Below are 15,550 nucleotides of genomic sequence, written 5' to 3'. Positions count from 1 at the left end.
CTATACGAGAGTAGGCCAAAGGTAGTGGCACCATCTGATCGACAGTTAAATTTTCTTGATTTTCGAGGCACGTTTTTTTTCCTAAGACTGTATCCATCTATAACGGAGTTATCTATCTTTGGTAATACGCTTTAAACAATTTTAATATTTTTAACTCTCACGGGAGTTGTATACCTTCTTAAAATGGTATTATTATTACTATTCATTATTATTATATAGCATTCATAAAACATATTTTTACTCTACGAACCTAACCATTGCATTAAGAGTATTCCATCAAATATGAACAGCTACATGTTCTGGTCTCCAGGAGAAACCCAAGGATGCTTCAACAGTGAAGACGGACACGAAGCCCGAAACAAACAACAACAAAACGAGCACGACCAACAAGCAGGCGGAGAAAGACAAGAACCAGCGCAAAACGCAGAACTACAAGCACAAGCTCAACCAGGGGCGCAACGACTTCTACCAGAAAAACCAGAGGTACGACAGCCGGTTCATGCAGAACCGCCATCCCTACTACTTGGCCACGGGCCCTATCAACTAGGCAAACATATATCAAGAGTATATATTATGTTATGTCCATGATCGAAATAGTACAACATGGAAGTTCATTGATAGAGGTGAACATGTCTATGGGTAACCTGTAGGCTGTAGCAATTGCCTGCTAAGTATGAAACTGTAGCAAGCCTGTGTTCGGCTAATCAATGGTAGTAAAATTCCATGAAAAATCTGAAAAAGATAAAATTTGTTGTAAAAAGTTGGCAAATTAGATGAAATGATATCCGTCGAGTAGTAAGTAGGTATTGGAGTAGTATAGAATTTGTTACATATCAGGTCTTAAAACATCTGTAATACAAAATAGTCCCAGATCGTGGACTATATGATGCGTCGTTTAAAATCGATTTGCCAATTTTTTAGTAATAATCTAGGATTGGTAGGCCTTTTTATGATGCCAATTACTTTATACAGTTTTAATACTCCTTATAATGCCCCTCTCTGTGTCTCCTGTACATGATCTGTATTTTAAAAGTATTACAAGTCTGCATTTGTGTCAGAACAGGAAATCTATCTTGCTTTAAGTTTAGTGTTACAAAAAGAATGAACTTGTTGATAATCAATGACTGAAATGACAGTTTACATTTTAAAATTAGAGTCTATTTGACTACCAGTCCATACCGGAACATTCGGGGAATCATTTCATTATGTTTTTTTTTGTTTATATGAAAGCTATTCAGAGCATGCTTGATTCATGCTATTATTAATTTGCAATAACTTACATAATAAATCGGATAACAACATCTATTTACGATAAATAGTGCAGTAACATGTGTAGTAATATTAGATGTCTTTTTCGATAGTTTCATGCTGTAACCCGAGTCTAAATTATCCCTCCTTCAGGGAAATAAGAACAAAATAGGTAGCATGACGGAGACCCTTATAAGGACAGATGATTTTGGAGCATAGCCTCGCGATAATCAGTCTTCTAAAGGCGAATATTGGCGGTCTACTCATTAAAAAAACTTTTCCGATATTACCTGCTCAGTTCGATCATCGACTTATCTGAATTTTATAACATTTTATAGCTAATTATCTAATATTAAATTCGCATAAGCTTGTCCATTTAAAACCTAAACGCTATTTTTTAATTTTATGCCACAAAAATTACTTTCATAATGTATTCTGTTTGGCTTCGGGAAATCCAGTCATTTCAAAGTAACAAAAGGTTTTATAAAGCATTTTTACGCATGAACCGGAATACCAAAAAAGTACATTTGGAGATAAACCTGTCGCCGTCAAGGCAGGAGCATATCCACCTGAAAATAAGTATTTTAATAACTTTAAAGGCTACTTTAAAAAAAGGGCTAGAGGCAATCGAAAATGTATCATATCAACAATAAATTATAAACTTATATATGAGCGAATGCACTTTTATTATGAAATAATGCATTTATAGAAAGTGACTTCGCGATACTTACACAGGTATAACTGAGACCACGATTAATTGTTATGAAGTATATCCTGTTATAAATAGATGTGTGTAAGGTTAGTTTTGTAATGCCGGTAACCTACCTTGCATATTTAACTCAGTTCACTTCAGAAGGAATACTTTCTAGCAAGTACCTAGCAATAACGAATTAATTCTGTACTGAAAAATAACATCGAAAAAACAACAATTGTATGGGTTATACGCATAATCAAAACAGGTATAGAATATAATTTTATTACTAGTCAGGACGCCCATGAAAGTTCAATATCAATATAATATTTAAGGTTCTATAAAACTATTTTACGAGGCGTAGATATTCGTATTATAAGACGATGGTTAGTCAGCAAAATAGTATACATTTGCCATTAAGTATTCTGAAGTGAACTTATAACCATGCTTGGCTGGGGGTCGAAGTATTATCTCTATGTCTATCCTGACTATCCTAACGAAGACGATTGGCAAAAATATTAATACTTGCCAAATTATTCGTTTGGTGTGAGCGAGAATCAAGCCGACTGATGTCACTCTAAAACGATATTCTATAAATATATACATCGATACATAGATTATAAATACCTAATAATTATATTTCAATACATCTACACAGTTTGAGGCATAATCCCTTAAGTTGTTACCTAATAGGTTCGTGACAGTTTCTCGATTACAATATTTGATCTTTTTTATTAAAAATTTCCACGCCTAAGCGATAATCGGTTTCGATAGCGTAGTTTAAAACTGCAAAGAAAGCATGCTGCTGGTGGCTGGCAAGGCATCAAATTTCTTGGTTTGTAAGAATATTTTTGAGCATAAAACTAGTCATCCAAGGGTAATAGGAATTGAGTAAACTTGATAAGATCAGAGTATTGATAGACTTATAAAGCCTAAGGTCATCCCCATTCACAGAGACTGATAGACCATTAACCAAATATAAGGCATTTCCAAACGTTTTCGCTCACACCAACGCAGAAAGAGAACTATAATAAAATGTGATGTTTCTACTTTGATAACTAGTTGACACTATTTTAATATATCAAGTTTCGTGCAAATAAACAAAATATATGAAGTTATAAACTGTTAGAGTGTAAGTGTACTAATTTATATTTATTTAATGTATTTGATTTATACGGTGTGTAGTATTAGGCTTAGTACGGCAGGGTTGTATGGAGTTATAACCCAAGTAGTTTGAAATAGTTTGGGACCGCTTCTTTAGATGGGTCGGCTAGTTTTCGTCAATTGTTAATTTTAACTTGTTCTGTGACGACCGTTTGCGAATCTTATCGCGACGTGTTACAGTGCTATTTCGTATTGCGTTCTTAGTAATTTTTAACCGCCAAAATGAAGTAAGATGAACAATTAGTCCCTCACGTAGGCTTAGTTAAATTTTTGTAGTCAATTTGCTCTGAAATCTTACGTAATTATAAAAGGGTTTCACGGAATATCTGTACCTACTGTAAGCATATTCTGAAACATGTTAACGCTTTAATTGTTATTATTAATATACATATAACAAAAGTTATAACCTACAAACGGTGCACAAATACTGCCATAAAACGGCAGAATCAAACCAAAATATTCGTAGTGTTATTAAACATTTTCCATCTTTTGTTCATATTAGTTTTAGGTTAGGTGTTAGTACGAATTGTGGATGAAGTTAGAGATATAGCCGAGTTGTACAGCACAGACCGAAAAGCGGAGAGCAAATTTTCAAATCGTCGCGGCCTTTGAAAAACTCGTTGAGCTCTATCAAGCCAAATTAAAAATTAAACGCGTTTTCCGTTTTGACACTTATATTTATATTAATATATAATTTAGTTAAATCTAAAATTAACTAACGCTCATAAAATGAATTGATGAAATGGCTATAAGTTAATTAAGTATTCATTGGACGTAGTGCCTTTTCTAAAAAAGTGTGCATGCAGTTGATAAGCCCCTATGTAATGTACAAAATTAAGATATTGAATTTGTTTTAGATTTTATTTTGCTTTTATTAAATGTGTAACCATTGCATTTCAATTCGGACGAGTCAAAAAAGGTCGATTCGAAATGATAGATGAATTAAAAGATAGTTTTATATGTGTTAGAAGTATATAATAAATGCGAATTTGGAACTAACAGGGAACTGCCATTTAAATACTGGGCTATAATCTAAAAATCAGACATTAACATGTTTGGTAAACAAAATCGTCTATAATTTTGGCGCAAAATACGACAGTGAGAATGTAATATTTTATTATTCTATTCTTGCCAAAAGTGTCGTAAATATTCTCCCGTATCATTCTATGTTGTTTATGTAGCAAGTACGAGGGTCGGTTTGAAAGTTGTAAGAAGAGTTTACTAATAGTATTTTATACAATCGTGATATAATAGAGAGCTTTTCAGTCGAGTACCGTGTTTAAGCAACGAAGCTTGCTGAGTTGCTTAAGTTAAGGTACGATATTGAAAAGCTTGATTATATCACTATTGTATACAATACTTTTTCTACGAGACAAAAAAATAATACTTTCAACTAGTAGAATCATATAGGTAAACAAACCAAAAGTATACAGCTAAGATACGCATGCTGTCGCAGCCCGCGATACCTTCATACAGTTCATACCGATGCCCCGGCCGCCGGGCGGGGTGGTCAACGACACCTCGTAACTCATGAGGCCCTGGTACCTGCTCCGCGCTAAATTCAATTTTAAGACAGTTTTTTTCTCGATTTTGGCCACCGTAGCCTATGGAGACTAACAAGCAACGCTAAGTGGTTTTCGTAGGGTATGGATGTTGCTATATGAAGGGTGTCACATGCGCGTTTCTGACTTATGAAGAAATTGTTTCTACTACAACATAAAATAAAATGTTTTTGTTGGCCAACCAATCACAAAGCAGATGCATTGAATCGAGTCTCCTCGAAATGTATGAAGTTCTATTTTCAAAATTTTTATAATTGACTAAACCGTATCGATAAAATTCTTATGCTTGAGTCGGAAGTGCCATAGACTATCCAACGTTGAAAAGAGTAAGGTTGTAGTGTTGCATGTGAAGTTGTAATACACAGATTATACTCGACGAGTAGAAAAAAAAACAGAGCGTTTTCTAAAAATAAATCTAAAAATAAAGCACCTCAAATATTGCAATCCCATGAGTAGAGCCGAAGCAGTTACAACTTTCGAACCAACCCTCTTAAATTGGTTACCAGTACAAAATATAAAAAGCTATTTATAGCCTTATGTATTTAAATAATCACATGATAACAACCTATCAACCTATTTTTGTACAATAAAGTGATTTACTACTACTACCTTCTACTACAGGGTGGCCAAATAAATATAAAGTATATTAAGTATTCCTTGTTTAATATAGTATTTAGGGCCGGCAGTTAAACATGAAAAATAATGTCAGACAAATGTCCACCTCTAGCAGCATGGCAGATGTGAACTCTTTTCATCGCGTTTTTCATCACATTTTCACACATTTCCTGCGTTATCGCAGTGACTGTGTCTCGAATATTTTGTTTTAATTGCTGAAGATTAATTGGCCTGTTAGCATAGACACGTCCCTTTAGATAGCCCCACAGAAAAAAATCTGCTGTTAAATCAGGCGATCTTGAGGGCTAACCTATGTCACCGTTTCTCGAATTTTCCGCAATTTTCTTAGAGTTTCCGCAATACACGATTGGGTTGAGTAAAACGTTTCAATAATTGAAACACGTTCCGTCGTAAAACGCTCCATAACAAATTTGCCGTATCTACACAAAGTAATTTCCATGCAACAACTGTCATGTTTACCGCCAAAACAAAATGGCGACAAAAAAAGTTGTATACCTCCAAGTTAGCCACCCTGTATAACAAAGATTTCATTTCACAAGATCTGCTACAAATACCAGTTTACGAATTCTAGAAAATCATTCTCATTTAACATTTAACAGATAATAGCTGTTTGAAAAAATGTGATTCAGGCATGTTTATGTAAAATAAATAAGAAGTCCTGAAAACAAAATTAACTTCCATTCAAAAATATTAAACTGAAAACCCGGTAATCTTATTAAATACTCGCCCGCGAAGCTAAATTTATTTTATCTTATTGTCTAAAATTTAGCGCCGTTAAAAAAGGTTTTTTTTTGTGTAATCACATACCACATCATATTGGCCATGGTGGTGTTTGTGCCAAAATTGTTTTGAGGTGATTTTGTCTGTAGATAATTTAATCCGATAATAAAATTGGCAGTTCTTTTCAACTATTGGCACGTAATCTCTTCCAATTCGTTTAAATTATTAAAATAAAATTAGTACAATCAATATCGCACTTAGCGTAATTTAGTAATAGTACTTAGTAATTCAACATTAGCACAATAAATTTAGTTTCCAAACTAAATAATATTGGCGTTGTTTGAGACGGTTCCTAGGTACTTATCATATATTAAGCTGTAGTTTCTGATTACAAACTCCACATAAAGTGTCTCCCTTGTACCTGTTTACAGATAGTTTGTTGGAAACTGTTCCTGCACACTGACTGGGAGCCGTCTTACATAAATCCCTCTAGTAGTACATTTCCTTCGTAACCTCTTGTCTCTATTTCCATTGTTGCCATACTTGTAACTATTTACCTCACTCTTCAGGCTCGATCAATAATACTGATACTATTTTACAAATAAAATTATCAGTATTAATTAACGTTTATTGTCCTGTCTCTCAGACGCTTAGCCCATTTCTGACCAAAATTATTTAAAATATAGCATATTTATTTTAAAAATCAATTCTAGGGAGATAAGCGAAATAGATATATTTTCTGTTGATTGTTGCATGTTATGTCTTGCCTATGCTAGAGCGATGTGTTAGAGATGAAATTGTCTATAAATGTGTTTGGTCTAACAATTATGTGGGTAGGTTTTTATGAAGTCGACATTTAATTATTACATTGCTTACTTGATAAAGGTTTTATGTGTTCTCTGCTTAAACAAAAATACCGATATGATGAACATGCACCGTGAACGTGAAGGCAATGTACATTTTGTAAATGCCTCTTCAATTAACTAATAATGTTATACCTAATCTCTCCTCAAGAACTATGTTCTCTTAAACATTACTTTGTATATGTATTTTTGTCTCCTAACACATCGCTGCAGTTTTTGTTAAAACTTAGCTTCATATTATTATTATTTTCTATTAATTTGACTGATGAATTTATTTACTTATACACATATATTCTGTTATGAAAATACTACAGCGGCTATGAATTGCTTGTAGTTGAATTAGAATAAATCCCAATCACAGTAGTACCAAAACAACTGTATATTACCTACTATTTAAATATGATTATTTGATGTGTCACTTTGAAACAAGCGGCATCTATTTTTATAATATATAAGGGCTTGCCCGTGCACTGGAGCCGTATATTAAATGAGAGGTAACTAGTGCCCAGTCGGGACTGATGATTATTGCTAATCTTATTTGCCTTACATTAAGAGAACACCCATGGCAGTATTTAATGGTATTCGTCGAGGCTTCGACATTGCGGTCATATATATATACGTATCGGGTGAATCATACACAAATATACTATCTAATTCTTGAGTTTGTGTAAAACACAATTATAACAATTTTATTAAAAATTCTGCTTCCTATATTACCAGCTGTCTCTTCCTGTATTACCGACTTTCCAGGTGCAGGCAGTCTTTTGTACGCTTTACATATATTACGTTTCGTAGCTAATAAATTATTTGTCATTTACATTAACAACATATATTGCTTGTTTCGAATTCCAAGTTCTACACATAGGTTTTATACAGAAGTGTTGGTAAATTGCCTAAAAGGTGCACATTCAAGTCAGGCTTCTATTCCCAATGCTAGTAACTTCACTCAAGACGAGAATTAATTTAAAATAGCGCTGCGACTTAGCCTGCCTTCAATGATCAATTCAGTTCTAAAAGACATAAAGTATTGTTAAGTAGTTTAGTCGTAGCGGTACACCCCTAAATTCAAATTCAGTAAAATGCTGCAAATGGTGTTAAAATAGTATGAAAATCGGTACGATTGATCTTTAGGCCGTTTGAATCATTTTGACCCGTAGCAGCAAAAAAAGGTTATCTTTTTTGTTGTATGGAAAAAAAATTGTTCATAAACATATCCCGTGTGGTATTAAATGAAAAGGCTTTTTGAGCCGATTCATAAAATATGTCACATCATTACATTTCAGTCACTTTTAAAATTAGAAAATAAATAACTTTCAAAACATACCAAGTTTTTCCTTCAGGTACAATACCGTTTAAACTTTTTTTAGTAAAATATACCTCAAATAATCTATATATATAAACGTAAAAGTCCTGACTAACTGACTGACTCACTTAAATCAACGCCCAACCCAAACCGTTGGACCAAGAGAGCTGAATTTTTCACAATAGACAGCTTTTATGACGTTAGTATCCACTAAGAAGGGGTTTTTCAAAATTCATCCCCTAAGGTGGTGAAAAAGGGGTAGAAAGTTTGTATGGAGGTCAAACATTTTTTTAAGTGCGCGACTTGAATCTTTGCATAAAGGCATGTTATTAGAATGCAAGAAAAGTAATTTCAGCGTGTTTAAAAATTTATCCCCTAAAGTGGTTAAAAAGGGGTTGAAATTTTGTCGTGGTCCTAATTTTATTTTAAGCTAGGTACTTGAAACTTCATAGAAATATATATAATTAAAAGAGAAAAAAACTTATTTCAGCATTATTGAAAATTCATCCCCCAAGGTGGTAAAAATGGGGTTGAAAGTTTGTATGGAGATCAAATATTTTTTTGAGTGCGGGAATTGAATCTTTGTATAAAGGAATATATTATTAGAATACAAGAAAAGTAATTTAAGCGTTTTTAAATATTCATCCCCTAAAAGGGTTAAAAAGGGGTTCAAAGTGAATCTATTACAAATGCTTTGAAACTTCATAGAAAGGCATTGTATAAGATTCCCCAAAAAGTTATTTCAACGTTCTTAAAAATTCAAAGGGGATGTAAGTTTATATGTGGTACAAATTTTCTTTTAAGCTAGGAACTTGAAACTTGGTAAAAAGGGCATTATATTAGAATAGACGAAAATTGATTACTTACACCGTTTTTGAAAAGTTTGTATTAATAGTTTCGGGAGCGATTTTTTTTTAAATAGTGGACTTGTAAATCTTTTAAGAGGGTCGAGAGGGATTATATCGGGAACAATTTTTTTCAGTTAGGGTCTTGAAACTTCGTAGTTTGTGAAAGACAAATTTCATGCGTTGTATAATTAACAAATGATTAACCGTCCCTACTGATATCTTTTGCTGCATAATGTTCTATATTATGCTCATGTAGAATATATAACCACCAACATACAAATCCACGCGTACGAAGTCGCAGGCAACAGCTAGTACCTAATATCCTCATATCTAACCCCAAGAAAGCAATTTTGATAATATTTACATATAGTATTTTTTTTTTCTTATTTCAAAGTGTGATAATGGCGTTAAATGTGAGTTTTTTCAGTTAATTCTTACATAGACAATTTTTACTACGACATTGATTCCGACTAATTCCGAGATATAAGCGACTTTCTGAAAAAAACGTATTACGTAAATACTATAATATATATACGTAAATATTTAATAGATAAAATTAAATTCGATTTAATAGATAGATCACACTTTGTAATAATGAAAAATTAAAAAAAAAAACAATGTAAAGATTTTCAAAATTGCTTTCTTAGGTTTAGATATGACGATAATATTATGTATAATTTGAGATATATTTTACAAAATAATTTTGAACCGTATTGTATCTGGAGGAGCCCAAACTTGGTATGTTTTGAAAATTATTTTTATTCTAATAAAAAAATGACTGAAATGTAATGACGGTGATGTATTTTTAGAATCGGCTCAAAAAGCCCTTTCATTTAATACCACATACGATAGGTTTCTAAACAACAAAAAAAAACCATACAAAAAAAGATGACGTCATAACTCCTCCTTTTTAATTTGTTTTTTTGGTGCTACGGGTCAAATTGATTCAAATGGCCTAAAGATTAATCATACCGATTTTCATGCTTTTAACACAATTTGCAGCGGTTTTTGGCGTACCGCTAGCACCATTTAACGTCATATTACGAGCGGCAAGATTTAGATTTTAAAATCCCTAAACAAACGAAGTTAAAATCGTCGTCATATTTAGCGATCATTTACGGTTAATTAAATTTTGTTTCTTGCATTAGCAATTTTGATAGAAACTTGTGGATTTTAGAACTGGATCACTAAGTTGCTAAAGTGCCACCACTAGCTTCATTTTTTATTAGATGGCTTAGATTGGGGCGTTGCAATATCGTTATTAATTTTGGACGTTTTGCGAGTTGACACCAAGCGTCAGGTGTAAGTATCTAAACGGAATTTATGATCATAAATATGTACGTATGCATGGCGCGTTTAGGTAATATTGATCGCTAGCTGTGTGTTTTAATGAACTAGTCTAGAGTTTAGATTTGCGTAGAAGCTTAAGCTTACAAGTTTTCTTGGTTAAAAATGAAAATAAAAAGTATAACGTTTTGTGTTAGGCTATGTTAGGTTCAATCATTAATTTTGTGTAAAATAATTGCAATTCGCGTATATTGATTGGTGTATAGACGTTTTTAAGAAAGCAGTCGTGTAGCAATGTAGTGTGTGTTCCAGTTCACTTAACAACGTGTACTACGAGTATGTGTATATTTATTGTTTTGTTTCAAACCGTTCTGTATTTTTTTCGCTTCGTAACACATTAGGTCAGTGTACCTACTAAATACATTGGCATAATATGTCGTGTCGGTGAATCTAGAGACACCATGTTGGCCTACGACCGATATACGATTGTAAGTATATCAGCTTTAAAGTTCCATGGCTGTGAGTTGGAATAGTGTTTTAGGCAACGCTCCAATCGTCAAAACGCCCAAACGCCGGCTCCAAACCCCAAATTTGTTTTAGCTCAAATAATCGTTCCTTCCGTCCAATCATATTGAAATTTTCACATAGATTAAGCTTCCCGCCGGCGCTTTCTACTCCCGCTTTCTGATCTTTTTTATTCAATTTCTATGTAATAAAACGCTATAAAATGTAATTAAATAACTTATCATAAATTATATTCAGAATTTCTATTGACCAACGCTTAAATCAGCATATCTTTGTAAGAATATTGTGTGATATAACCTAAATGTAATTATAGAGATATTGTCCTTTTAGTCCTTAAATGTAATGTGAATTATTCTAAAATACCAAAACTACGCAGTACTTAAAAGCCAGGCTTGCGGCTTATAATAATGTAAGGAATGTTTCTGTAACGGTGTCAGCAATATGTCCTTCTGTTTGTTGACTGGGTTTGAGCTGTTGAGCTATTTACCTATACGTATCCATATTTGTTAACAAAACGTCACTAGAATCCAGTGTTTACACCATGCTTCCCACGTGACGCCACTAGAAATTTACCGTTAGTTTAAAGGTGTTGTGCCGTCATACATTTTAATGAAAATATTTCTCATATTTGTAACAAAGAGGCAACGTTTTCTATGACTAAAGCTCATAATACTGTATCCTAAGAACGCTAGATAATGTAGCTAGATAATGCATGGGTGAATATAGTGGTTGTTGGTTATTTTTTTATTAGTGAGTTTAAGAAATTTTTGTTAAAGCGTCCACGATTGTATACGGAGCTTGAGCCCGTTGGGGCTTCACTATTAAGGGTTAGATCCATCATTAAGATATAATCTATATCTCTACGTGTCGCGCGTGCAGGGGCGTCGCCCTAGTCGCCGATGACGCCTTAAGCTTAATACCTGGATGCCTATTCTAAAACGTTGCAGTTTGGTTTTATATTGCTAACCGCAATTATATCCCTTGATTGTGGATTTAAGTAAGGTCCCAACTGCTTATGATTAGAATCGTTATCCAGGATGACATGAATCTTCACTTCTAAATCCTGAATGTACAAATATATACCACACTATCGTTCAGCTAGGTTTGTGTTATATTAGGCTAATATAAAGACTGGACAGATTATAATAATATATTTGCGATCAAAAAGGTCCCTCAACATTTTTGATGTATGCTTCTGAATATCTTCAAGCGCGCCGATATAACTACATAGTACAGTCGCCATCAGATATATTATATCGGAGCGGTCAAGGCGCTCACAAATATCTGAACACGCCTCTATTGTTAAGGCGTTAAAGTGCTTGTTCAGATATTTTTAAGCACCTTGGCCGCTCCAATATATCTGATGGCGACTGTACCCCAATACATAGTCTCAAAACATTGTGGCGTAAGCAAGACGCACCTTTTCGCTTAATTTTCGTTACATGGAATTGATTAAAACTTGTATTTTTCATTTTAATATTTTATGGTGGTTATTAAGATCTAATTGTAGAAGGTGATCATCATGATGTAAAGTCTGTTATAATACGTAGTGCATGGTTTAGCGTTACGTTCCTCAATTATTGCTTCAGTTAGTCTCTGCGGAGACGCATTATGTGAATGTGGATCAATATTAGAGCTTTATGGAATTTGATAATAATGGATGAATATTTATAAAATATAAACTCTGTAGAAAGCATTACTCACTGTATAGACAAAAGTTCCTGCAATGTGTAACGCATTTTTTTAAACTGTTTTAAAAGATGCTAGTTATGTAACTAGACTATTATAGTTAAACATGGTGGAATGAGAAAAGTTATTCGCTGTCATCTAATTGCAGCTATTCTCATCCATTCAACGATTTTCATTTCATTTGCATTTGTTTGATATCAAGTCTGAGGGCCTACCGCAAAACACGAAAATTGAAATTTAGTTATCTGCCTCTCTATCGCTCGAATACGCAAGAGCCATAGAGAGGCAGATAACGAAATTTCCATTTTCGTCTTTCCTTAGGTTCGAGTTATAAGACACTGTATAGTCTGTATATATTAATGAGGGCTAACGCGTATGAATTCGCCGCTAGGGGCGCTAGTGTAGATGGTGGTCTTTTCCATAGTTCGAAATGTCAAATGTCACTTCAATGACTGACACCTGTTCTTTATTCTTTTGGACCACCATCAACAGAGGCGCCAACTGGTGAGCAAAAAAACGATAGCCCTCATTCGAAGATATCTCTTGTAACATTGAAATGTCGATTACCAAGTACTACTTTAGTGTCGTTTACCAAGTTTTACTGTAGTCCTTTACATAAGAACTTGAAGTGTAATATTTAGTTTAGTTTAAGTGTTGCTCGCATGCGTTTAAGATATAGCGAAATACTTTTCTCTGCACTATGGTTTAGTTTAGGCGAATGGTCCTAAAGCTTATAGGTAATAGTTGATGTTTTGTACGGCCGATCGGCCTTAGAACAATTTGGTAAACTATGTTATGATCGGTGTCCTTGCGTTAAAGTGAGATTCTTATGAACCAGCGAGCGCATCGTGCACAAATACTCTATTCTAGTAAAGTTTAATCACTGTTTTTTGATACTAAGGAAGTACCTAGTAAGGTAAGGATATCGGGATGTTTTTATATTAGTTGCAAAATGTTAATGTTATAGCGGAATGAGTGTGGACAATAATATAAAGGTGGGACTGTGCCTCACGCGAGCTCACATCTCAGATAACCTCGAATTTTTTATATCTACTGTCTGATTGTATATTTTAATGTGATTATGACAACGTTTGGACGGTGTAAAATATCTTAAAGCTTTCTATGGTTAGATTAGTTGACCGTTACGCTTGGAATGTAAGCGAATTGGTCTAAAAGTTTACAGTTGTAGGTAAGGCACCAGTTTAATATTAGACTTATAGTAATATCTGTATAGCATCATGTACCTACCTGAGACCTGAGTATTGTTAACTAACTACATGTCATAAATTTCCTTTCGGCTAGTTGTACGCCGTCCAGGCCAGGAAAGCACTCGCGTCCACCTCACTGTAATGTTACTCCTAGTTTAATAAGTTTGTAGACGCTCGTAGTCTCGACGCACGAGTCGCATGTTTTTTTTTCTATTAAATGTTTAGTGGATTTAATATATTTTGAGCCATTGTTTATGCGTGGATAGTCTACTAATATTTTTGCTACTCGATAGTTCGCGTAATGAGTTCTGTCAAATTTTTAGGAATGGCATCATGAATTTTTATATGTGAGGACCAAATATGGTTTTTGTATTTAATTGTGAGTTGAAAATGCGTAAATACAGGATTTATTTGGCCAGTTCCTCTTAAAAGTAAGTGAGAATTTCTAAAATATTTTTATAGGTGTAAGTGTTAATGAATTATTTTTAACACAATACTGGTTAAGTACGGATTGCTTCTGATGAACGAAGAGCCATTTTGTTTCCATCTCTGTTGAAGAGATGCTGTTTGTCGTGGATACGCCGTCTGCTCTTTTTACATGACAGCCCAAAAAACAGTGTATTGTTTTTGCTCATATTACTATGAGAAATGGAAACTGTAATCTGGTTAACTACAGAGGTACAGAATAAAAGGCAAACAGAAATGCTTCCAATTAAACAAAAAACAGTAAACTTTAAATAATAGTACAACTGTCCTCGATATAATACAGTGTCCATTTCATAACGTTAGCACGGTAAAAAGGGGCAGACTCTTGTTGTGTACGATAATATATAACCCAGCGTCTCAGTAGTGTGTAACCGTTAGTTTTAATTGTGGTGCTATACTACAGTGGTCGACACCAATATTGTATTTCTATGTTTATTTCTTTTTAAGTTAAGTGATTTAAACGTCAGTGTTAAAACGTTACTACGTAGCTGCTGTGAAAATGGAAAATGATGTAATACATGGGAATTACCCATGCGTTATATTCGTTATAACTTTATACGACTGAATGTGGAATACAAAATAAATGCTCCTTTATCCACAAGCTGATTTCACTCTTTTATCAAGTATAGAGATAAGAGTTCATCATTTTTACGCTAAGTGTTCACGTAAATTGTTTATTGTTTTATATATTCTTGTTGAACAATTGTGGGGCTGTGTATTGTAGCAAAAACATAATAAAAAAATTCGAGGATTTTGCTTTCAAAGTTAGCATGTTACTCCCGAAAAATTGTTTAAGCAGAATAAAAGCACTTAGCTAACCGACTATTATATATTTTGTTTAAGTGTTTATACTGCTAATGTAATTTCTAGATTCCATAGCCCCATGGCTAGGTGGTAAAACAGTGCAGTCAGTGTGAAGCAGCGCGCGTCTATGTCACTTCCAAAACTTGTATACCTTTACGAGCAAGATACACAAATCCCGTAGATATAGTGCGACATAAAATAGTAGAAATTAAATAAAATAGAACAAAAATATGTCCAGGATACTAAATTGTTGCCATGTGTGCGCATTTTACGTCAAAAGTGTGACAGTTACGTAGGAAGTGGCGCCCTTAAATAATTTTCTACAATTTCTTGTCGGGCTATACAATAGCGCCGAGTCACTATTCGATTTTATATACTTATGGTAAAGGACATTGTACTGTAACCAATTTTTTGTACATCAGACATTAAAAAGTAGTGAAAAAGTTGAGTATATTTGATATTTATTCAGTTTGTAAATTTGAAAGATATATTTTGTCGACTTAGATATCTGTTTGA

General features: G+C 33.7%; 1 protein-coding gene across 1 annotated transcript in view; it reads left to right on the top strand.

Annotated features, from left to right (window-relative positions):
- Window positions 1–6,610, top strand: part of LOC134752694 (meiosis-specific coiled-coil domain-containing protein MEIOC-like) — a 40,415-nt gene extending 33,805 nt beyond the window's left edge. Inside the window, exon 10 of the mRNA XM_063688377.1 lies at window positions 311–6,610. Coding sequence (XP_063544447.1) covers window positions 311–547 — 237 coding nt within the window. The 3' untranslated portion in view covers window positions 548–6,610. The remainder of the gene's footprint in view (window positions 1–310) is intronic.
- The last annotated feature ends 8,940 nt before the right edge of the window (window positions 6,611–15,550 follow it).

Source organism: Cydia strobilella, chromosome 2 (genome assembly GCF_947568885.1).
Source record: "Cydia strobilella chromosome 2, ilCydStro3.1, whole genome shotgun sequence".
Classification (NCBI taxonomy): Eukaryota; Metazoa; Arthropoda; class Insecta; order Lepidoptera; family Tortricidae; genus Cydia; species Cydia strobilella.
Note: the sequence above shows the minus strand (reverse complement) of the source record. Positions and strands in the feature narration are given on the sequence as shown.